The sequence below is a fragment of the Panthera leo genome, chromosome A2 (assembly GCF_018350215.1).
Source record: "Panthera leo isolate Ple1 chromosome A2, P.leo_Ple1_pat1.1, whole genome shotgun sequence".
Taxonomy (NCBI): domain Eukaryota; kingdom Metazoa; phylum Chordata; class Mammalia; order Carnivora; family Felidae; genus Panthera; species Panthera leo.
Window position 1 is genome coordinate 55,242,846 of NC_056680.1, and position 24,473 is coordinate 55,267,318.

The following is a 24,473-nucleotide window of genomic DNA, read 5'->3' on the forward strand; positions in this document are numbered from 1 at the left end:
ATAAATAAAATTGCCAAGTCTCCAGCAAGACTGACAGAGGAAAAATAGACACAAATTATCAACATTAGGAAACCGAGGATAATACGACATTCCCCACCCTCATCAAAAGAATAAGGGAATAGTACAATTTACATACATAAGTTAGACCATGGACCAATTTCTTGTAAAACACAAACTACTACAACTCATTCAATATGAAATAATTTCAATAGCCCTATAACTATTAAGGAAATCCAATATATAATTTTTTAAAGTCTCAAAAAAAAAAAAAAAAACAACTCCAGGCTCAGATAATTTTATTGGAGAAACTAATAAACATTCAAAGAAGAATCAATACCAATTCTACACAATCTCCCTGAAAATAGAAGAGGTGTGTATCAGTCAGAATTCAGTCAGTGAAATAGAATCCAACAAATATATAGATTTATTGCAAGGAATTGGCCTATGCTGCTGTGGTGGCTGGCTAGGCACTCCAACACCCAGAGGGTGGCAGCCAGTAAGGGCAGGCTGGAACTCTTGGCCATGACATGATGCTGCAGTCCACAGGCAGAATTTCAGGGAAACCACTGGTTCTGCTTCTATAAACAGTTCAGTTGATTGAATTAGGCCTACCCAGATAATCTAAAATAATCTCCTTTGCTTAAAGTCAACTGAATGAATTATGAATGATAATCAATCTATAAAATACCTCCACAGCAACACTTAGATTGTGTTTAATGGAATAACTGGGGACTATAGCCTAGCCAAGCTGACAGATAAGACTGACCATCACAGTCATGCCTTGTCAACTTGGCACCCATACATATATCCTTAAACCGTATACAATCTCCAAAAAAAGAAGAGCTACATCATAGCTTCACGTAACATGATATAACTATTCTTTTTAAAAAATGTTTATTTAATTTGGAATGCAGGCTGGTGCAGGCACTCTGGAAAACAGTATGGAGGTTCCTCAAGAAACTAAAAATAGAACTACGCTACGACCCAGAAATTGCACTACTAGGCATTTATCCAAGGGATACAGCTATGCTGTTTCGAAGGGCCACATTCACCCCAATGTTTATAGCAGCACTATCAACAATAGCCAAAATACAGAAAGAGCCCAAATGTCCATCAATGGATGAATGGATAAAGAAGATGTGGTATATATATATACAATGGAGTATTACTCGGCAATCAAAAAGAATGAAATCTTGCTATTTGCAACTACGTGGATGGAACTGGAGGGTATTATGCTAACTGAAATTAGTCAGTCAGAGAAAGACAAAAATCATATGACTTCACTCATATGAGGACTTTAAGAGACAAAACAGATGAACATAAGGGAAGGGAAACAAAAATAATATAAAAACAGGGAAGGGGGACAAAACAGAAGAGACTCATAAATATGGAGAACAAACTGAGGCTTATGGGAGGGGTGGTGGGAGGGGGGATGGGCTAAATAGGTAAGGAGCACTAAGGAATCTTCTCCTGAAATCATTGTTGCACTATATGCTAACTAATTTAGATGTAAATTAAAAAAAATAAAAAATAAAACAAGTTAAAAGAAAAAAATTAAAATGTTTATTTATTTATTTTGAGGGAGAGAGCATACACATACAAACTGGGGAGGGGCAGAGAAAGAGAGAGGGAGAGAGAGAATCCCAAGCAGGCTCCATTCTGTCAGTGCAGAGCCCAACACAGGGCTCAATCTCACAACCATGAGATCATACTCTGAGCCGAAATCAAGAGTCAGACACTGGTGGACAGAGCCACCAGGTGCCCTGATATAACTGTTTCGTATACAACTGAAAATATACTGTTTCCCCCGAAGAAAATACAAAGTCATTGAGTGATGTTTTCTCCCCGTTGATACCCTGTAACTTAAATACTGTAATATAAAGTTAACTATTATTAATACATCTTATGTTAGATGATAAGTGGACAAAGGAGGTGGACCCATGCTGAAACAAAAATATTTGCTTAAGATCTACACAAACATATTCATAACAAAATAATGAAGAAATACTCATAACTATTATATCCCCCATTTCCACAACTGGTCAGCTGATTGTAGTTGGTGTTCATAACTATGTACTTCTACTACCCATTCCATAGTCCATTTGCCCTCGGCTGGTCATGTTTCTTTATCAAGGTTTGGGTGACCCAAACCTTCATTCCTGAATGGTCTGGGCCACTGATAGTTCTGCCTGAATTGGATTGTTGTCATTTTCCATTTACTTTAATTACATGATATTAGGAGACAGCCTAATGGATCTCTTGTATTCCAGACATACTTTTCCTTGTATTATGCAATGGCCATATTTTGTATACCTGTAGTGCCACATTATACCATGGTCTACCAGCATCCTCTACCACTGAAAATACTCATTAGTGTTCTTAACTGTAATCACATCAGAGAACCAACTTTGGAAAACCCAGAACCGATTCAAAAAACTCTTCCTTCAGATTGCATTTTCCCAGAACTACTTCTGGTACCAAAGTCTGTTTCGGTTAGGGTTCAACCAGAGAAACAGAACCATACATTTATGTCTTTCTGTATGAATGCATATGGATTTAGTGCAAGGAATTGGCTCACACATCTGTGGAGGCTGTCTAGGCAAATCTGGAATCTGTAGGTCAGGCTGTCAGCATTTGGGCACAAACTGAAGCTGCAGTCCCCGGCAGAATTTCCTCTCCTTCGAAGACACCTCAGCTCTGCTTTTAAGGCCTTTCAACTGATTGAAACAGGATGCCAAAGATGATCTAGGATCATCGTCTTTACTTAAAGTCATCGGATTATGAATGTTAATCAGATCCACAAAATTTCTTCACAGCACGGGGCACCTGGGTGGATCAGTCAGTTAAGCATCCGACTCTTGATGTCAGCTCAGATCAGAACAGTTCATGAGTTCAAGACCTGCATCAGGCCCTGAGCTGATGGCATGAAGCCTGCATGGGATTGTCTTTCTCTCCCTCTTTCTGTACCCCCCCTCCCCCAAGCTCTTGAACTCTCTCTGTCTCAAAATAAATAAACTTAAAACAATATCTTCACAGGAACACCTAATGTTCAAATAACTAGGTACTGCAGCCTAACCAAGCTAACACATAAAACTGATCATCACAAAGAGGTAACTCTTCTCAATTCATTTTTTAAAGCTAGTATGACCCTGATGCCAAACCAGGCAAAGACAGTACAAAAATGTCCTGGGAAGAGCAGGAGCCCCATGGGGTTGGACTCCATCCACAAGCAACTTCAAGAGCAGAGTCATATTTTTCACCTGACCATTTGGCTGCCCAGTTTCCACTTCATGGAGGAAGATTCAGCACATTACATCAGTTTCAAATTACTTGTGACTAGTTTGGTAACTCCATGTTATGAATAAGAGGGTTCCCTTGTGTGCGTGTGTGTGTGTGTGTGTGTGTGTGTGTGTGCACGCGTGCTCATTTGTTAATTCCAGTTAACATTTATTATGCTGTTTGTCATGCACTGGATGAAGGAATTTAATGTCATAAGATTGTTTTATCCTCCCAGGAATTTGACACAGTGGATACCCTTGGCTCTATTTACAAGTGAGGAAACTGAGACTCAGCAAGGTTATATCAGCAGGCCTGAGGATGCTCACCTGGTGGGTTTTGATTTGACCCCAAAGCCTCTCCTCTTCACCTCTACAATAGCACTTGATTCCAAGGCTGTAGACTGTCACCTGAACTTGGGCATCTAGGAGTTCTGCCAGGTCTAAGTTCCTTGAATCTCTGGGAAAGGTGCCCAGAGCTTTAAGTTGGCCAAGAAACACTGTCAATAATCTGTCCCAAGGTTCTCAGTCTTCCCCTAGGCCTTTGCTCATGACACTTCCTCCTACTTTCCAGGGGCTGGGCAGTGGTAACAGTGCAGGCTCCAGAATCAGTCAGAATCCTAGTTGTGTGGCCTGAGTCAGGTGGCTTCACCTCAATAAACGGACTACTTATTCATAAAATGGGGAAAATAGTCTTTATCTCACTGGATGTGGTGGAAATTAAATGCTACGGCGCAGGATGCCTCAATATGAAATGTGCCTACAAGTTACCTGACCAACTTGTTAAAATGCGGATTTGGATTCAGCAGGTCTCAAGAGGAGCTGGAGATTCTACATTTCTGATATGCTCCCAGGTGATGCCTTTGCAGCTGGTCCATGGACCACATTTTGAGTAGCAAGGGGATTGTCCATGTGATGCACTTTATGCAATTATGTATTAAATGCCCCACAATAAAGATAATAAAAATTCACCTGCTCTGGAAACCCAACCCAGGTATCTTGCCCTGTTCTCATAGGTTTCTCTGATTAAAGGAAACATACCAGTTCACTAGAAGGGACAAGTTTGTTTTCCTTGGCACTGACTTCTGAGAGAAATTTATCACCTAGATCCTCATATAAGGGACTCTGATAGAATGAAGGATCATGTCTTCTAGAAACAATCCTGCTGCAGGAGCCAGAAATGTATAAGCAAAGAAAACTTGCCAGCCCCTGGTTGTAGGCCCAGCTCTGTCTGTGCGACCCCTGAGGGAGAGCTCTGCCTCTCTGACGTTTGATTTTCCTACTGGCTGGCACAGAGTACAGGCTTCAGGATGGCGGCTATGCTGCTCTTCTGCTCTCTGGCCTGTAATGCAGGCCTGCCACTACCCTCATCGTAAGATCGTTGGGAGGGCCGTGGATAGCGTATGTCAATGGTTAACACATACTCTGGGTCAAGAATTTCAGGTTGACCCATAAGAAATTGCTGACAGCAACATTTTTTTGACCTGTAAAAATGGCTTGAATTATTATGTGGGATCCTTACAACAAACCTTTGAGGCAGCTACGATTTTTATCATCGTCTCCCCTAAACTACAGATGAGAAAATTGAGGTCCTGCCCAGGATCACATGGCTTGCTATGGGCAGAGCCAGGATTCAGTGCAGGCAGGCTGGCTGCAGTCTCATGCTTGCTCTGCCACACAGCCCCACCTTTCCTCTAAGGGGGCCACAAACAAGGCCCTGAATGTGCATTTCCTCCCACTCCAGCTGTGTCTAATGCAGACCCCTATAAAAGCCAAAGGCCCATAGCTAATTGTCCTTTTCTGGCAGCATTTCTGTAAGGAGCTGAGCCAATTCATTCTGGGAATGCTGCTTTCTGGTGATCTGGCTGGAGCTTAAGAAGCCGAAGAGGGAAGCAAGCTTGGCTTGGCCTTTACAAACAGCCCTTGTCGGAGTGGCTTCTATTCCAGGAGCTCAATATGGAAACTCAGCATCTGTCATGCATTCAGACGTGGCCTAACGACTGTCCACTTGGCCAAATCACTGGCCATCCACCCATATATTACCCATCCCTGCATCCTGGTCCTGAGATTATCTTGTCCCAACCCACCCCGCCTCTTCTCACATAAGTCCCTCCCTGGGGTTGTTGGGCATCATTTCCTGGGCCAGGCACTGTGGTGAGCATGCCTTCAGCCAGCAAGGAAGATGTGATGAATACCCAGCTTATGGATGAGGCTCAGAGAGAGGATGGTATTTACTCAAAGTCACACAGTGAGTGATTAACCAAGCCTGTTGAACTACCATGACCTCCCATCTGAAGGTCCCAAAGAGCCAGTGCCTTTGTATCATTGAGAGGAGCTGCACCGGGGGACCTCAGAACATGGGGTTGGGGACTGTCCTCAGTCCATATGGTTGGATAAGTTTACTCAGTAAGACTCCTACATTCATGGCTATAGGGATTGGCTCAGAGATGGGCATGTGACTCAAGCCAGGACAGAGTTAATCCTGGGACTTTTGCTGGAACTATTGGGAAAAATTGCCCTCTTTCTGTTGAGGCTTCTAAGCAGATAGAATGTTAGCCTGGAGCTGCTGGGGGCACCCTGGCCACTCCATGAGGAAGGACCCACTGGATATGGAAGCCAAACTAGGGGAAAGTGGAGTCAAAATGTGGAGAAAGACTAATTTCTGACAATATCTTTTGAGGCTCTGGATCCAGCCATCCCTCCATATGCTTCTATTTACACACTGCTCTTCACACACAGCTCATCACCTTCCAAAGTAGCCCCTTTTGTTCCTAAACTGAAACCTACCTTTTCTGAACTTACACTGACTGGTCTAGTTCTACCAATCGGAGGGGCAGCAAAAGGCTCTAATGGCAGACAGATATGGTTTCCAATCCCAACTCCAACATTTACCCTTCAAATCTCAATTTAAAATTGGGGCGCCTGGGCGGCTCAGTCGGTTGAATGTCCGACTTCGGCTCAGGTCATGATCTCACGGTTTGTGGGTTTGAGCCCCGTGTTGGGCTCTGTACTGACAGCTCAGAGCCTAGAGCCTGCTTCCGATTCTGTGTCTCCCTTTCTCTCTGCCCCTCGCCTGCTCACACACACACTCTCTCTCTCAAAAATAAATAATAAACATAAAAAAAATTTTAATTGGAATGATGATATCCATGTGACAGGGATGTTGTAGGGATGAAAGAGCTATTACAAGTGCTTTGTTTTTGTTATCTTATCATATTGCTGCTGTTTTATTCGTTACCAGATTGTGAGGCCCCAGACAGCAGGAACCTCATTTTATTTAACTCAGATTCCCCAGCACTTGACAGTGGTTGGCAAAGAGTAGGTGCTCAATAAACACTTGTTGAGGGGCACCTGGGTGGCTCAGTCGGTTGAGCAACAGACTAAGAGCTTGGGCTGTGATCTCCAATCGTGGGATCAAGCCCTGAATCGTGCTCTGTGCTGACAGCGTGGAGCCTGCTTGGGATTCTCTCTCCCTCTTTCTCTGCCCCTTTCCCTCTCTCTCTCTCTTTCTGTCTCTCAAAGTAAGTAAATAAACTTAAAAAAATAAAAATAAATAAATGTTTGTTGAAATAAATGTGAAGTACATTCTGACCTCCCACCCCACCTATAGTGAGCTAGTTAGGGACTGCTGCTGTCACCCAGAATCTTCTCTTATCCCTGCCTTCATCTCCACCATTTCTTTATATAACACGGATGGTTTTCCTTCTAAAAAAATGTACTAACTCAATTATCCTGTGAATATTTATCAGTTACAACCAAAGGAATGAAAATAAGCTCCCATGGTACAGAGAACCCAGATGTTTGGGGTTAGTTTTCTAACACAATGCTCAACTATTTTACTTATTTGATGTTTTTCTCAAGAAACAAAACAAAACCAATCTGCCCTAAAATTTGGAAACGAGATCCGTTTCTCACAGTGTCTCTTGCTCTCTGTTGGGAGTGGTGTGGGCATGCCTGGCAGTCACGACGGGCTGCTGAAATGGGACAAGCAGGTAATGGGAAACAGCTGCTTGGCCTGCGCTGTCTCTAAGCCCCAAATTGGTGACGAGGTGCCGCAGACAAAAGACAGGCGGTTATGGTTTGGGTGGAGGCCCCACAAGCAGTGATTAACTTCTCTTGCCAAGTTCACCGGGCGAGGCAGAGTCTGCTCGGCTGGTCACAGTACGGCAGGCAGCAACCCCTGCACAGACATTGTCTCTGTATTCAGAGCAATGCGCACCCCGAGAGATGAGTCCACCATCCCCCCTCTCTCCGATGGCGGAGAGAACATCAGCCAACAAGGACAGATGCTAAGAAAAGCCCCCACCTTCCTCTGTGTCCTGCAGCACGTCCTCATAACCTTACTCCATGGCACTACCTCAGAGGGCAGCCAGATTACCTTCTAAAATATCAATTAGATCAGGAGTCAGCGAACTACTCTGTTAAGGGCCAGAGAATAAGTATTTTACTATTTGTGGGCCAGGATTTTACCATCTGTCCCCAATACAGCTCTGCCTTTGTAGCATGAAAGCAGCCATGGACCATATGGAAATAAATCGGTGAGACTGGGTTCCAATAAAACTTTATTTACAAAAAACAGGCAGCAGTCTGGACTTGGCCCATGGGCTGTAGTTTGTTGCTCTTTGGTGCCTCTGTTTGAAAGTCTATAATGGCTCCTCATTGCCACTGAATAAAGCTCAGGAGCTGCCTGGGCTGGCTGGATCCTGCCTACCTCTCTACCCTTGTTTGGGCCCCAGTCCTCACTCACCACCCCCCAGTTGCACATGGGTCTTTGTACTCATGGTTTCCTCTGCCTAGAACACCCCACCCCCATCCCCACTTCACATTTTCACATGACTCACTCATTCCCCTTATTTAGGTGTTGGTGAGAATGGCACTTCCTCAGAAAGGCCATCCCTGCAACCCCCCAACGTGACCACCACCTCTCCCCTTAGTCACTCTATCATAGCACGTGTTTTATTTTCTGCGCAGCATTTATCCCGGTTTGAACTGATCTCTTTTGAGTGCTTACTTTTGTTTGTTTGTTTGTTTTCCTTCTGCCCCTTGAGCTCCAGGAGGATAAAGAGCCTTATTCCCACGGCCTTCCACCCATAAAGCTGGAGTGCAGCACAGACTTAGAGAATGAATGAATCGCCTCCTCGCCAGGTTCCCTCATCCACTCATTCCCTCCAGTCCCTTAGCCACTCAGCTGACAGAAACACCTTCTAAAAACGAGTACCCAGATCATGGCCTGTCACTGCTTTAAACTCCCTAATAACTTCCCATTGCTCAAAATCCACACTTCTCACTATTGCCCCGGAGACCCTGCGAAAACAGACTCCCGGCTGCCTTTGCTCACCCTCCTCTCCCATTGTGAAGAGCAGGCTGCCTGGAGGGTCCACTGGTGTGACCCCAAAAGACATCATTTGGCACTGAAGGTGTTTTTGCATTGATATCACAAAACGGGTTATGTTCCAGGAATTCACTTTGAACAAAAGAATGAGGCCATGAACACCTGACTCATGAGAGGCTGGGAAGTCATCCAGTTTCCTCAAATCACCCCACCCAGGTCAGCCTCCCTCCTGTGTCGCACTCCGGGTAGAAAGAGAGAACGTGATCTTTTCAGACTGATGCCAAAGCCCAATGGGCCTCGAGATTTTGGGCGGTGTGGGGGAAGACTGGGGAACATAGAGCTTTTAGTGCTCTTTCTGGCCTGACTGAAAGCTATATTCAAATCAAAGTAAAAAGATTAGGGGCGGAGCCATCAAGAGAATATGCAAGCTGAGTGGGCAGTATTGGAGTTGTGAACTCCTTACACAACCAGTTTACAAGGCTTTCTTCACTGCTACAATTCAACTACCTGAAATTCTACAGGAAAGACAGGATCACGTGGATGGCCTACATGGGCCTGATATACCTTATTGCTTGGGCTATATTGAGATGAAGGATTGGAGAGCCAACACTTTATGGCTTCTTCTCAAATGGGCCTAAAGAGTAACACCAAAGTGGCTAAAAGTAGTTCTGATCCTCCAGCTGATGTTGTATGAAGTAGGTAAATGAGGTTAGAAGAATATTCATTTTTTTTCATGGATGTTAACAGGGTACTTTAATTTTCTGCATGTGTGGTGGTGGTGGTAGGGGGCATGACCCTTAAGCATCTCCGTTTTTATGAACTGGCCTTCCTGAACAGGTGCGCTCACTGGTGCTCTTACAGGGCAGTGTGACTAGCAAGGCACAGTAAGCACTCCACTTCTGGGCATTTTTAAAGCCAGGCTAATGCACCAGGCATCACATCCTGTCAGGCTTATAAAGGTGACCAGTTAGTATCTCTGTCCTCCAATCTTACTTGATCTTGACTTGTTTTCACTGTATCTCATCTCCTCTATTGTGAATTCTTCTCTTTCTGCCCCAAATTCCTCCCTCTTTCTGATCATCTCTGGATTTGGCCGCTCCTCTGACACTTGGGTCCTGGCTCTCCTTCTAAGGGTTAGCCTAGCTCCTCTTTCTTGCTCTGCCTCCTGTGGCCCTAACTGATGCCTGGTAGATAAGCCTTGGCCCCAAATCCCTGAGCAGGGAGGAGAGGTGCTGTGCTAGGTTATGGTGACATCATGGAGAACAAGACAGACACGGTCTCTCCACTCAGTGCATCTGTAACCTCTTCTACATCCCATCCATGGCCAGGAAGCTCTCAACTTCCTAGGACTGTCCTTTTCATTTTCTGACAACCTTATCAGAAAGCTTGAGCTGTCAACAAGCTTGAGAGCTGCCCTAAAGTCATCTGTTTCCTGCAGAGTGCTGACGGTGTAGTGTGAACTCCAAGGCAGCTGTCAACATACATTCTGCCTATCACTTGCTAAGACCAGCCCTGGAGCATGCGACATAAATTAATCACTTCCACTTCTCGACAGCACGGGCTCCTTGTGCTTTTTCTGCCTCTGGTCATTCATGCTCAGCAGATAACCGATAGCCATAGCACTCTGTGGAACATGGGCATGATTCCGGGTGAGCCAGATATAGCCCATTATCATTGCAGTTACAGTGTGTGGGCTCATTGAGAAGTTTTGGGACACTTTATCAATGAGGGAGGCTGTCTCAAAACTCTGGCATTGGGTTTTGTGTGACGGAATGGAGGTGAAGATGAAGGTTGCTGAGATAGCAGGGCCTCCTTATCTGACATATTTTCCCAGTGAGGTCAAATATCAGTGCCATGGCCATCTTCCCAGGCGGAAACCATAGAGCACCAGAGCTGGGAGACCTTGGAGGCTTTGCAGAGGGAGAAAATGAGACCCAGCAAGAGGACAGCACTTGCTCAGGATCCTACAGGGAGACAGTATCAGAGACTCAGGTCTACAAGAAAAACAAGGGCCCCTTTGCCCTCTGCAAAAAAAAACAAAAACAAAAACAAAACAAACAAACAAACCCCCACCCCAAAAAAAACAGGCTTCGAGGAGGAGTAAAATCTTCAAGAATGTGAATGTTTTGCTTTTCTGCCTTTAAAACATATAAAAGGGGCAAGCAAGGAGCCAGAGATGAGCTATTTCTTTAGAATCCCAGCTGAAACATGACTTGTTATTTACATCAAATGTCTGTATTTTTAAAAATAATTCACTCATTTTCAGATTTAGCGGTTTTTTTTGTATGTACGTACACATGAAAAAGAAAATGACATGATTGGTATTGGTTCCATGAGAAAAAGAACATTGTGGAAAGCCTAGCTGGCTCATTGGTGGAGTGTGTAACTCTTGATCTCATGGTTCTGAGTTTGAGTCCCACGTTGGATATAGAGATTACTTTCAAAAACTTCTTTTAAAAAAAAGAAACATTGTGAACTATCATATGATGATAGTTTTATATTAATGGCATTAATGATTCAAATAGAAAAGTCTTTGGTTCCAATAATGTTGGTTTTTTAAAATCCAACTCATTGAAGTTCATTCTGCCAAAGGTACGATGTCCGACATTTTTGTGAAGGCCATTGTAAATTTGGTTTAAAATACAACTCTTAAAGAAAACATCATTTCTTTTTCAGGTGAAAATTTTAATTGGAGCACAGCACCATGATAAAACCATGTTCTTACTAAATAAAAATAAGTAAAATAAAAATCCTAAAGAAAAGTGTACTTAGAATTAATTGTGGTGCACACATACTTCATAGTTGTCTGCAAAACCACCTGCAATAGTAAATATACGAAAGTTTATACGTCCCCATAGTTAGAGTGATAAAACATTTTTTCTCTCTCTTTCTCTCTTTTCCTTCCTTCCTTCCTTCCTTCCTTCCTCTCTCTTTCTTTCTTTTACAAACCCTTGTGTTGAGGACTGACTTTCAATAGATCAGTGTGAGGGAGCTGCTGTGCTACATATGAAACACAAAATATTTTCATGACAAAACAAATGATAAAAAAAAAAGAATCCCAGTTCACAACTCTAATTACTAGATGAGTTCCTTAATACATTCCTGAGGCCCACACGGGAATGACGATAAATCCACTTACTCGTTGACTTACTCTATAAATATTTGTGGCCTCATTCACTCCTTTAGCAGGCCCTGTTCCAGAGGGCCACAGAGGTGAACCAGACATCTAGCTTTCACTTTCATGGAACTCCTAGTCTACTCAGCAAGGGGGATGGATAATAAAGAGGAATACAGAATGTAGAGAACCTAGAACTTAATTGAATATAGAGAAAATAGAATATTGAATATAGAAAATGTTAAATGGTGATAAGTGCTTTAAAAAAATAAAGTAGATTAAAGGCATTGGAAGTTCTGAGGACATGGGGTTGCTGTTGAGATCAGGTTGTTGAGGAAGGTGTTGCAGAGAAGCTCAAATTTGGGCAGAAATCTGAAGAAATAGAGGAACAAGCCTTGGGAGTATCTGTGGGGAAGACTACAGGCAGGAAAGAAACAGCGCAAAAACCCTGAGGCAGGAGTGAGCTTGCTATATATTAGGACCATCAGGGAAACCAGTGGGGCTGGAGCCAAGGGAGAGAGGTGAAGAAGGGTAGGAGATGAGGGAGAGAGATGGGGGCAGATCACGCAGGGCCTTGTACACTCTTGTTGGGACTTTGGATTTATTCTGAGTAGATGGGAGTAGCTGGAGTTTTTGAGCCAAGAACTGACATGACTGGACTCACCTTTTTAAAGGTCACTCAGGCTGCATGGTTGAGAATGGACTGTAGAAAGGCAAGAGCAGGAGCAACTCTTACAGTGCTGATGGACTGGATATAGGGAGAAGTCAAGAGGGACCCCAAGAATTGGCCTGAGCTAGTGGACAGATGGGGTTGCCATTCGCTGAAGTGGAGAAAATACAGGATGAGCAGGCTAGGGTAGAGAGAGAATTGGAAGTTTGGTTTGGGACATGTTGAAGTTGACACATTTACAATTATCCAAGTGGGATGCCAAGCAGGCAGCTGAACATGGAGTGTGGAGTCCAGGGAGGAGCCCCAAGGTAGTGATAGTGATAGTGATTTGGGAGTTGTCAGCCTACAAGAAGCATTTTATTTTATTTTATTTTATTTTATTCTATTTTTTATTTTATTTATTTATTTTGAGAGATAGAGAATGAACAGGGGAGGGGCAGAGAGACAGAGGAGGGAGAGACTCCCAAGCAGGCTTGGTGGTGTCAGCACAGAGCCCGATGTGGGGCTTGAACTCATGAACCATGAGATCATGACCTGAGCCAAAACCAAGAATTGGACACTTTAGTGACTGAGCCACCTGGGAACCCTACAAAAAGCATTTTAAATCTACAAGAGGCAGGAGGAGGTATTAAGCATGGTCAGAGAAGGAGGGGTGCTCTGTAAGAGGAAGAGAGTGCTTCAGGAAAGAGGGAGTTAACAACATTGTCCATTACTGCTGATCAGCCAAGAAAGATTGAGTAGTGACCACTGGCCATGGGATTTAGCAACTTGGAAGTCATTGCTGGCCTTGATGGGCATTTTCAGTGAAGTAATGGGTACAAAAGCCTGATTTTGAGACTGAGAGGAGAGCAATTGGAGACAGGAGGTGAAGAAAATTACTTTGAAGACTTTTTCCGTCAAGAGGAGCAGAGAAATGAGAGAAATGAGGCACAAGCTGGGGGGTGGGGGTTGTAGGGTCAAGACAGAAGATATCTCACAAAATTTTTGGAAATGATGATCCTACCCTCACCCCAATGTCCCCATCACCAGGAGTAAAGGCCATGCCCCAGAGCTCTGCGTTCCCCTGGCAGATCCCCCTCCCTCCCCTGAACACTCAGAGCCTCATCACTGCCACCCATCTGCTTTGGAGACTTTTAGGGCGCATCTCAACAGTTCTGTGTGCTTTGGTTAAAAGAAAGATATTAATCAGATAAATACACCAAAAATATACAAGACGATTTAATACAAGCAGAATATAGAAAGACAAAATGCCCTCTGAAAGAGAATAATGGAGGGAAATGGCTTATTTTACGAGTTTGGAGAAAGCCTTTTTTAAAAAAGTGGCTTTAAAGATAAAATCTGAAGGATAAGTAATGATTCACCAAGTGGCAAATGATGGAAAGATCATTGCAGGTAGAATAATATGTGCAAAGAATCTGAGGTGGGACATGGCAGAGCATATTATAAAACTAGAAGAAGGCCTGTGGGGCTGGGTCCATTGAGTGAGGGGGACAGGGGCCTAAGAGGGACTAGAAGGAGGCTAAGGTCAGATTGTGGTGGGGTCCTGTGGACTATGTTAAAGAGGCTTTTGGTTTTGGTTTTTTATTCCAAGTGAAATGGGCAGCCACTCAATGAACAAAACATTATGTCCATCTAAATGCCAACTATTTTTATGCTTGAAAGGGAAGGAAAGCAGTCAGAAGGAAGATACTAAGCTTCATTGAGGGAAGGACAGACATAGTGTGTCTTAGCCTGGGTTCCCCAAGAAGCAGATCTTGAGCCAAGGATTTGAGTGTGAGTAGTTTATTTCATGACAGGAAGCACTTCTATGGAAGTAGGAACTGAGATAGAGAGGGAAGGAGCCAATAAAGTAGGTATCACACAAGTTACCACTGTGGGAAACTGGAGGTTAATTCCACTAGGGAGTCTGGGAGCCAGCATAGAGTACAGTGATATCCTGATATCTTCTGTGATATCCTACCCAAGGAGGGGAATTGGCTGCGGGCTGATGTTACGGGTAGGGTATTTATACTCTCATACTTTCTAGACTACCATGCTTGTGATTACAGCAGTCTCCAGCAGCCAGAGAAAGCCCCCAGGTAGAGATGCAGGAGCTGGCAGATGGAAATCAAGGAAGCCTGCACTAAAGTGGTAAGACCTGGAGAGGTAAGTATGGGTGGAGCACTGATGCCCTACATTAAGTTCCACTCCTTGTTGATACTTATTCTTTGAGGTGGTTGCCAGTTACATTTTCTACAAAAAACACAAAAGGGTTTGTGGGACAAGCTACAGGCCCCACTTCTGCAATTGTTTCCAAGGTTACAATTGGTGTTCATCATTTCCTTGTGTCACTACTCATTGTACTTACTAAAAAAAGTCTATAAACCAACTATTTAAAATATCCTCAAAGAGCTAAAGGAAATCATGAGAATGATGGGTCAACAAGAAGAGATCAATACCCAGATCAATACACAGATAGAGAAGTTGAAAAGTATAATTACTAAAATGAAAAATTCATGAAAAAATAAACAGGATATTTGAGCAGCCAGGAGAAAGAATCAGCAAACTTGAAAATGGGTCAATTGAGATTTCTCAGTCTAAGGAGCAGAAAGAAAAAACTAAACAACAATGAACAGAGCCTAAGAGACCTGTGGTATAGCATCAAATATACCAACATATGTATAATGGGAGTCCCAGAAGGAAAGCAGAGAGAAAAGAACAGAAAAAAATATTTGAATAATGACCAAAAACTTTCCAAATTTGATGCAAAACATGAATATACATGTTCAAGAATCTTAATAAACCTCAGGATCCTCACTGAGAGACATTATAGTCAACCTGCTGAAAGCCAAAGGTAGAATCCCACAAGTAGCAACAGAGAGATGACTTTTCACATACAAGCCATCCTCAATAAGATTAACTGATAATTTTCTCCTCAGAGACCATGTAGACTGGAAGGTAGTGACATGACATATTCTAAGAACTAAAAGAATAAAATGGTCAACCAAGAAGTCTATATCCAAGAAATCTATACTTCAAAAGTCAAAGAGAAATTAAGACTTTCTCATATAAACAAAAACAGAGAATCTATTGCTAGTAGACCCACTCTACAAGAAATGCTCACTGAGATACTACTTCAGGTTGAAATGAGAAAACACTAAATAGTTACTTGCATCAACATGAAGAAATAAAGGTAATTACACAGATAAATATAAAAGTCAGCATTAAGGTATTCGTGGTTTGTAACTCCTCTTTTTTCCTATATAATTTAAAGATCAAATATATAAAACAACAGTTATAAGTACTATATCAACGGGCACACAATGTAAAAAGATGTAATTTGTGACAATAACAACATCAGTGGGGGGGCGGGCAGAGCTATATAAGAGCAATGTTAAGTATACTATTGAAATTAGTATTAACTCAAAATAGATCGTTATAAAATAGGCTGTCAGTTGTCATTCCCAGGCAACCACCAAGACAGTAACTAAAAAATACAGATAGTAAGATAAATAAGAAAGGAATCAAAATGGTACAGTAGAAAATATCTACCATAAAAGAAGGCAGTAATGCAATGGAGGAATTTGAGGAATAAAAAAGATATGACATATAAAAAAATAGCAAACTGGCTCAACAACTGGCTAAGTAAGGCTGTCCTCAAGAGTCACTACAATAAATGTAAATGGTTTAAACTCTACAATTAAAAGACACACTTTGGCATAGTGGATTTTTAAAAATGATCTAACTATATGCTGTCTATGAAAGACCCACTTTAGATCCAAAGATATAAATAGGTTGAAAGTGAAAGGATGGAAAACTGTATTCTATGTAAACAGTAACCAAAAGAGAGTTGGAATGGCTATACTTATATTGGACAAAATAGACTTTAAGATATAAATTGTAACTAGAGACAAAGAAGGAAATTATATGATGATAAAAGAGACAATATATTAAAAATATAAAACAATATAAACATATATGCACCTAACAACAGAACTCCAAAGTATAGGAAGCAGAAACTGACAGAAGTAAATGGAGAAGTAGACTGTTACACAATTGGAGAGTTCAATACTTCACTTTCTATAATGGATAGAACTACTAGAGAAAATATAAAAAAGAAATAGAAGACTTGAACAATACTATAAACCAGCTAGAAAAAGAAGAGAAACTAAACCAAAGCAAGAAGAAGGAAAAGAATAATGAAGGGCAGAGATGCATGAACTCAAGAATAGAAAAATAGAATCAATGAAATCAAAAGTAGGTTTCTTGAAAAAATTTAAAAATGGCAAAACTTTAGTAAGACTAAGCACAGAGAGAGAGACAGAAAGAGACAAATTTCCAAAAGCAGGTGGAGATGACAAACATAGCATGGTGGTTAAGAGTCTGGACTGTGGAGCCAGATTGCCAAAAGCAAAATGAAAGTAGGGACATTACTAACAACTTTACAGAAATTAAAAAAAAAAAGGATGATAAGGGAAAATTGTGAACATTTACATGCCAACAAAGTAGGTAATCTAAATTAAATGGACATACTCCTAACTATATGCTATATGCTATATACCCCTAGAAACACATAAACTACCAAAACTGACTCAAGAAGAAACAGAAACGCTCAAAAGAGCCATAACAAATAAAAAATTAAATCCATAATTAAAAGCTTTCAACAAAGAAAAGCTCAGGACCAGATGGCTTCACTGGTGAATTTTACCAAGTGTTTAAAGAAGAATTAACACCAATTCTTCTCAACTCTTCCAAACAACCAAAGAGGAAACACTTCTTAACTCATTTTATGAAGCCAGCCTTCTTCTGATAGCAAAGCCAGACACAGACATCAAGGAAAAGAAAACTATAGGCCAGTATCATTATGAATATAGATGCAAAAAGTCATCAACAAAATACCAGTAAAAATATTTGAGCAGCATATACAGAGGATTGTATACCAAACCAAGTTGAATTTGTCCCAAGATCAGGAGAGTAGTTCCACATAGAATGAAAAAACAAAAAACTGCCATCATTTCAGTTGATGCAGAGAAGGAATATGACAAAACCCAACACATCTTCATGATAAAAAATGCTCAACAAACTAGGAATAGAAGGGAAATACCTCAACATTATAGAAATAATAAAGGGCATCTATGAAAAACCCATTAGCATCATACTTAATGGGGAAAGACTGGATGCTTTCTCCCTAAAATCATGAACAACACAAGGATGTCTACTCAGTACTTCTTTTCAACATTGTATTGGAAGTTCGATCTGGGGCAATTGTTCAAGAAAAAAAAGGTACCCAAACATGGCAATACTCCCCAAAGTGATCAACAGATTCAGTGCAATCTCTATCCAAATTCCACACGGCTGATTTAGAGAAATCATATATAATTGCAAGGGACTCTGAATAGCTAAGACAATCTTGAGAAAAGTACAAAGTTGGTGAATTCACACTTCTCAATTTTAAAGCTTAATACAATGCTATATTAATCAAAATAGTATCCTACTGGCATAAGGATAGACCAATGGAATATAACTGAGAATCTAGAAATAAATCCATATATCCACAGTCAACTGATTTTCAGCATGGGTTCCAAGACCCTAGTTCCAGAAAGAATAGTCTTTTCAACAAGTGGCAATGGAACAACTAGATAACCACATGCAAAGAATGAAGCTAGATAATATTCAAAATTAACTCAAAATGGATCCAAGACCTAAATATAAGAGCTAAAACTATAAAATTATTAGAAGGAAACACAGGGATTAATCTTCATGACTTTGGATTTGGCAATAAGTTCTTAGACATGGCACCAAAGCATGAGCAACAAAAGAAAGACAGATAAATTGAACTCCATCAAAATAAAAACTTTTGTGTATCAAAGAGTACAAGAAATAAAGTGGATTCCAACATATGGAATGGGAGTACTTGCAAACCACGTATCTGATAAGACATTAATATCTAGCATATGTAAAGAACAACAATAACAAAACAACTCAATTTAAAAAATGGGCAAAAGGGCACCTGGGTGGCTCAGTCGGTTAAGCGGCCGACTTCGGCTCAGGTCATGATCTCGCGGTCTGTGAGTTCGAGCCCCGCGTCGGGCTCTGTGCTAACAGCTCAGAGCCTGGAGCCTGTTTCAATTCTGTGTCTCCCTCTCTCTGACCCTCCCCGGTTCATGCTCTGTCTCTCTCTGTGTCAAAAATAAATAAACGTTAAAAAAAAAAAAAAAAAAAAAAAAAAAAGTCTGGATCTGCAAACTTCTAAGAGTTTCAAAGACCTTGGTCAAGGTCTTTAACACTTCAAAAAAAAAAAAAATGGGCAAAAGACTTGAATAGACATTTCTTCAAAGAAGATATAGAAATGGCCAATAAGCACATGAAAAGATGCTCATCATTAGTCATTAGAGAAATATTAATCCAAACCACAATAAGATACCACTTCACACCCACTAGGATTGCTATAATTTAAAAAAATGTAAAATAATAAATGTTGGAAAAGACATCAGGACATTGGAACTCTTATTATACATTGCTGGTGAGAATGTAAAACAGGGTAACTGCTGGGAAAGAGTTTGACTGTTCCTCTAAGAGTTAAATATAAAATTACCATGTGATCCAGCAATTCTAATCTCTTAGGTATATACCCAAAAGAACTGAAAACAGATGTTCAAACAAAAACTTCTACAAAGATTTCTTAGCAGCACTATTCACAATAGCTAAAAGGGAGTAACAACCCAGTATTCATCAGAGGGTAAATGGATAAACAAAATGTTGTGTATCCATACAATGGAATACTATTTGGCCATAAAAAGTAATGAAACACTGACCTCATTTCAACACGGATGAATGTTGAAAACATTATGCTAAGTGAAAGAAGCCAGACACACACAAAAAAACACATGTCTTATTGTTATTTCATTTATATGTAATATCCAGAATAGGTGAACACAGAGACAGATAGCAAATTAGATGTTAGGGGCTGGGGTAAGAGAAGAATGAGGACTGACTGTTGAATGGGTACAAGGTTTCTTCTGGGGGTTACGAAAATGTTCTGGAATTAGATAGTGGTGATGGCTGCATAGTATTATGAATGTACTAAAAACCACTGAATTATAACTTTAAAAAGGCTAAAATGGTGAATTTTATGTTTTGTGATATTTACCTCAATAAAAAAATACAGCAACCAAAATCCTACAGGATATCACTCTTAGGCTGGCATTTTAACTTTGCTTTTAAGACACCCTTCCAACATTCTAGCAGGCCAATAGTAGCTTCTGGTGATGTATTCCATGGGAAGATCAATGGGTCCTGTGATCATGTGCCCATTGTCATACATCTTTTTTTTAAGTTTATTCATTTATTTTTAGAGGTAGAGAGCATAAACAGAAGAAGGGCAGAGAGAGAGAGAGAGAGAGAGAGAGAGAGAGAATCCCAAGCAGGCTTTGTGCTCCACACTGAGCCTAATGCAGGGCTCAGTCTCACAGACCATGAGATCATGACCTGAGCTGAAATCAAGAGTCGGCTGCCTGACCAACTGAGCCACCCAGGTGCCCCTGTCATACATCCTTTGCCATCAAGTGGGTCCCTTGGTATAAGACAATGTGGGATCTTAGGAAGATAAGTCAGACCCTTTGTAAGATCTCATACGGTGGTGCTGACTGAGGCATTGTTGGCAGGAAAGTCAATGAGAAGCAGATGCTGGCTGCCAGAAGTCGTGCCTGCATACAATGAATTATCAAGGCCTACTGAGATAAGGATGAGGAACCAAGAGTGCGTCTTTCAGAAAAGAAATTCAAACTCATGAAAATCTTCCTGAGATGCCCTAGGCAATGCTAGCACTTTACAGGGGGGATCCCTGGAAAAATGAGATGACTTTCTGCCTTTGTTAAAAACCAAAGCTTCCATTTGTGGTGCAACATGGTTAGCACCTTATGTACGCTGTCTCCATTGATTCTTTTGGAGGCTCTTCAAGATAAACATCCTCACTGTGCAAACGTGGGAATTATTGCCTAAAAGGCTAAGTCACTGCACTGTGATCACAGGACTAAGAGGTAAAGGTGACCGTGAACAGGGCTGTTGCACTCTGTGATTCATGATGTTTCTTTAATGAGGCTTGGCAAATACATGACATGTCTACCACAATTACCTATTTTAGTGCTCCTGACAGACATTATTAATCAATCATGGTTTCCTTTCCCTCTGAGTCTGAATTCAGCTTTACCATCCTCTGCAAGACAGCCATTCTCAATCATAATTGGCAAATAAGATAAAAACTCCATTGTCATCCTAGCATCACACACCACACTGACTCCCTCTATCTGAACTGGCATCTCCTGAGCCAGTTTTGAGGTCTACTTTGAGCCAGCATTGAGGTCCAAGTCAATCCAGAAGACTGTTCTAGACAACGTGGCCATTTCTTACCTGGGGCCAGAATGAGATGTGAAGCTGGGAAGCTGGGCACCGATTGAAGACAGAGACAAGGGTCAAGAAACTGAAAGAAATAGGAGGAACTGAAGGCATATGTCTAAGGTCCCAGCCCCATATCTGCTTCATTTCCAGAATGAAGCAAATGACTCAGGCCTGGCCAGTCAGGCCCAGTAATTTTTTTTCCAAGATTTTCTTTAAATTCAAGTAAGTTAACATATAGTGTAGTATCGTTTCCAAGAGTAGAACCCAGCAATTCGTCACTTACATATAACACCCAGTGCTCATCCCAACAAGCGCCCTCCTTAGTGCCTGTCACTCATTTAGCCCATCTCCCTACCCACCTCCCCTCCAGAAATCCTCAGTTTGTTGTCTGTATTTAAGTCTCCTAGGGGCGCCTGGGTGGCGCAGTCGGTTAAGCGTCCGACTTCAGCCAGGTCACGATCTCGCGGTCCGTGAGTTCGAGCCCCGCGTCAGGCTCTGGGCTGATGGCTCGGAGCCTGGAGCCTGTTTCCGATTCTGTGTCTCCCTCTCTCTCTGCCCCTCCCCCGTTCATGCTCTGTCTCTCTCTGTCCCAAAAATAAATAAAAAACGTTGAAAAAAAAAAAAAAAAAAAAATTAAGTCTCCTATGGCTTGCCTCCCTGTTTTTATCTTATTTTTTCTTTCCCTTCCCCTATGTTCCTCTATGTTCATCTGTTTTGTCTCTTAAATTCCACATGTGAGTGAAATCCATTTTTCTTTCTGTGACTGACATATTTCACTTAGCAGAATACGCTTTAGCTCCAACCACATCATTGCAAATGGCAAGATTTCATTCTTTTTTTTTTTTTTTACATTTTTTATTTATTTTTTTTGGGACAGAGAGAGACAGAGCATGAACGGGGGAGGGGCAGAGAGAGAGGGAGACACAGAATCGGAAACAGGCTCCAGGCTCCGAGCCATCAGCCCAGAGCCCGACGCGGGGCTCGAACTCACGGACCGCGAGATCGTGACCTGGCTGAAGTCGGACGCTTAACCGACTGCGCCACCCAGGCGCCCCAAGATTTCATTCTTTTTGATGAGTAAGTAATATTCCAGTGTGTGTGTGTGTGTGTGTGTGTGTGTGTGTGTGTGTACCACATCATCCTTATCCATTCATCAGTCAATGGACATTTGGGCTCTTTCCATAATTTGTCTATTGTTGATAGTGCTGCTTATAAATGTTGGGAAGTCCTAGCCTCGGCAATCAGACAACAAAAAGAAATAAAGGCATCCAACTCGGTAAGGAAGAAGTCAAACTCACTTTTTGCAGATGACATGATATTCTATGTAGAAAACCTGAAAGACTCCACCAAAAAATTGCTAGCACTGACACATGAATTCAGCAAAATGGCAGGATATAAAATCTATGTACAGAAATCTGTTGCATTTCAATACATCAATAATAAAGCAGCAGAAAGAGAAACCAAGGAATCAATCCCATTTACAATTGCACCCAAAACCATAACTTGCCAAGGAATAAACCTAACCAAATAGGTAAAAGATCTGTATAGTGAAACTATAGAACACTTATGAAAGAAATTGAAGAAGACACAAAGAAATAGAAAAACATTCCATTCCATGCTCATGCATTGGAAGAGCAACTATTGTTAAAACATCTATACTAACCAAAGCAATCTACACATTCTGTGCAGGCCCGGTAACTGAAAGGAGCACATGAGCTGGGCCAGGCCCAGGGAGTTGGGTTGAAGTTTTGGGAAAGAGGCAGGACAGCTAAACTGTAGAATGTCCACTTGGTGCTTCTGTGGCCATTTTGTTGCCATGAAAGGAGCACCTGGCTGAGAGCAGAGTGAACAGTAAGTAAAGCGGAGCCAGGGATGGACAGGGCAGATTCTTGGTGCTATCACTTGAGCTCCTGGATGTAACCATATCTACAGTCATTTCCCTGCTCATTTTTTCCCCTAAGCCAGTGGGAGTTGTGGCTTTTTTTTTCTTTTGCTAGTTTCCAATGAAAAAATCCTGGTTAGCATAATCTATTTGTTTTCTATAACTGCTCTCTCATTTTAAAATATGTACTTAATATTCTATGAAGATTAAGCATCTCTTCACTTATCTTTGCTCTAATTTATTTACCCCTCTCCCCACTACTAATGCTGCATGCCAACCTACAGGCACTTTCTGGGCTATCTGCTCAAACTCCTCCAGGGTTTATGAGAGATTGGCTGCCAGGCAAGCCTCTGTGCGTCTTTTGGAAAAACCTCTTTTTCTAAGACAGGAACTATTGTGTTTGTTACCTAATGTTCCCTGTGAAGAAATCATGACATAAAATCCTCTGAGTACAGTGCCAGGAAAATGTAGGTGCTATTATTATCTCCTTTTCACAGTGAGAAACAGGGACCCTGAAAGATTAAGTTTCTTGTCCAAGATCACACAGTTAATCCATGATGGATTCAAATCCAGGGCATGTGGCTCCTGAGCTCACTGTCTACACTGAAGTAGACTGTCTGCATCCAGTAAGTAGCTATGATTGCTGTTATTAGCAATAATAATCAACTCCAACAAGGCTGATGATCTGATGGCTTTCTTATCCCTGGTCACTGGCCCTTCCCCATCTTCCAGTTGCCCCAAATTTGCTTTATAAAAAGTAATCTATAGCTGGAGGTGTGTGGGTGGCTTAGTCAGTTGAGTGTCACACTCTTGATTTTGGCTCAGGTCATGATCTCACTATTTGTGAGTTCAAGCCCTGCATCAGATTCTGCACTGACAGCACGGAGCCTGCTTGGGATTCTCCCTCTTCCTCACTCTCTGCCCCTCACTGCTCTCTCCCTCTCTCAAAATACATAAACAAACAAACAAACAAACAAACAAACTTTTAAAAAGTAATCTATAGCTTTGCGCAGTGGCAGTATCGTAGCCAATGAGGCTTATCCGAGGCGCGATTATTGCTAATTAAAAAGTAATCTATAGCTGGATGAGAGGTAAAGTAGCCATGTTAGGACTTCCAGATGGAGAGAGTCACTTAGGATGGACTCAAAGCTGTCTTGTTCCATAGTTATCTATTTCAATACATGAAGCTTCAGAACCAGTTTATTTGGCACAATAGAAGCTAGGTCAATCCATACTTTATTACCTGGCTATTTCTGTTCCAGCCATTTGCCAGTCTAACCTGGGCACTGTGGCCGACAAGAATTGTGAGCCTAGGAGTGAAGAGATGGAGGGGCTCCAGGCCTAGCTGTGGATTAACTATGTACAACTTCAGGTCATTTTCAACCCCTCTCTTAACCTTACCTTCCACACCTACAAAATGGGTAAGTGTGTTAGGGGGTGTCTGACTAGAGTGATAGATCCCAAAGTGTTTTCTAGTAGTTATTTTTCAGAAGTTATAAAAAGGAGACACCACCTCCAACCCTTCCCTGGTCCAGGAATTTGGGGAACACTGGGTAGGACAAACTTAAACAAAAGCATATTTACCACAGGACTTCTCAGAAACTTCACTCTGCTCCTGTGCCTTGCAACTTCTCCTAAACAGGGAGATAGAGCACCAGAACTCCCAAATTTACTTGACGAAGGAATTTTTTCTGGGTGCACTATTTTGTGGTGGAGTTGTTTTGTGAAACAGAATTTGAGGAAAGTTAGATTAGGGGATCTGAAGATTCTCTTTCAGCTCTGAGAAGTTGTAATTCAAAATTCATTATTTTGACTTAGGGCTC

At 41.7% G+C, this 24,473-nt stretch overlaps 1 protein-coding gene and 1 pseudogene across 4 annotated transcripts in view; one reads left to right on the forward strand and one right to left on the reverse strand.

The window, feature by feature from the left end:
- Nucleotides 1–24,473, reverse strand: part of LSM3 (LSM3 homolog, U6 small nuclear RNA and mRNA degradation associated) — a 64,287-nt gene that overhangs the window by 14,445 nt on the left and 25,369 nt on the right. Inside the window, exon 5 of one of the 4 annotated variants that reach the window (XM_042911736.1) lies at nucleotides 20,781–20,850. The exons of the other annotated variants lie outside the window; for them this stretch is intronic. Within the exon in view, the coding sequence (XP_042767670.1) occupies nucleotides 20,781–20,850 (70 nt within the window). The remainder of the gene's footprint in view (nucleotides 1–20,780; nucleotides 20,851–24,473) is intronic. 4 annotated transcript variants of the gene reach the window in all.
- Nucleotides 23,652–23,773, forward strand: LOC122214729 (annotated as a pseudogene).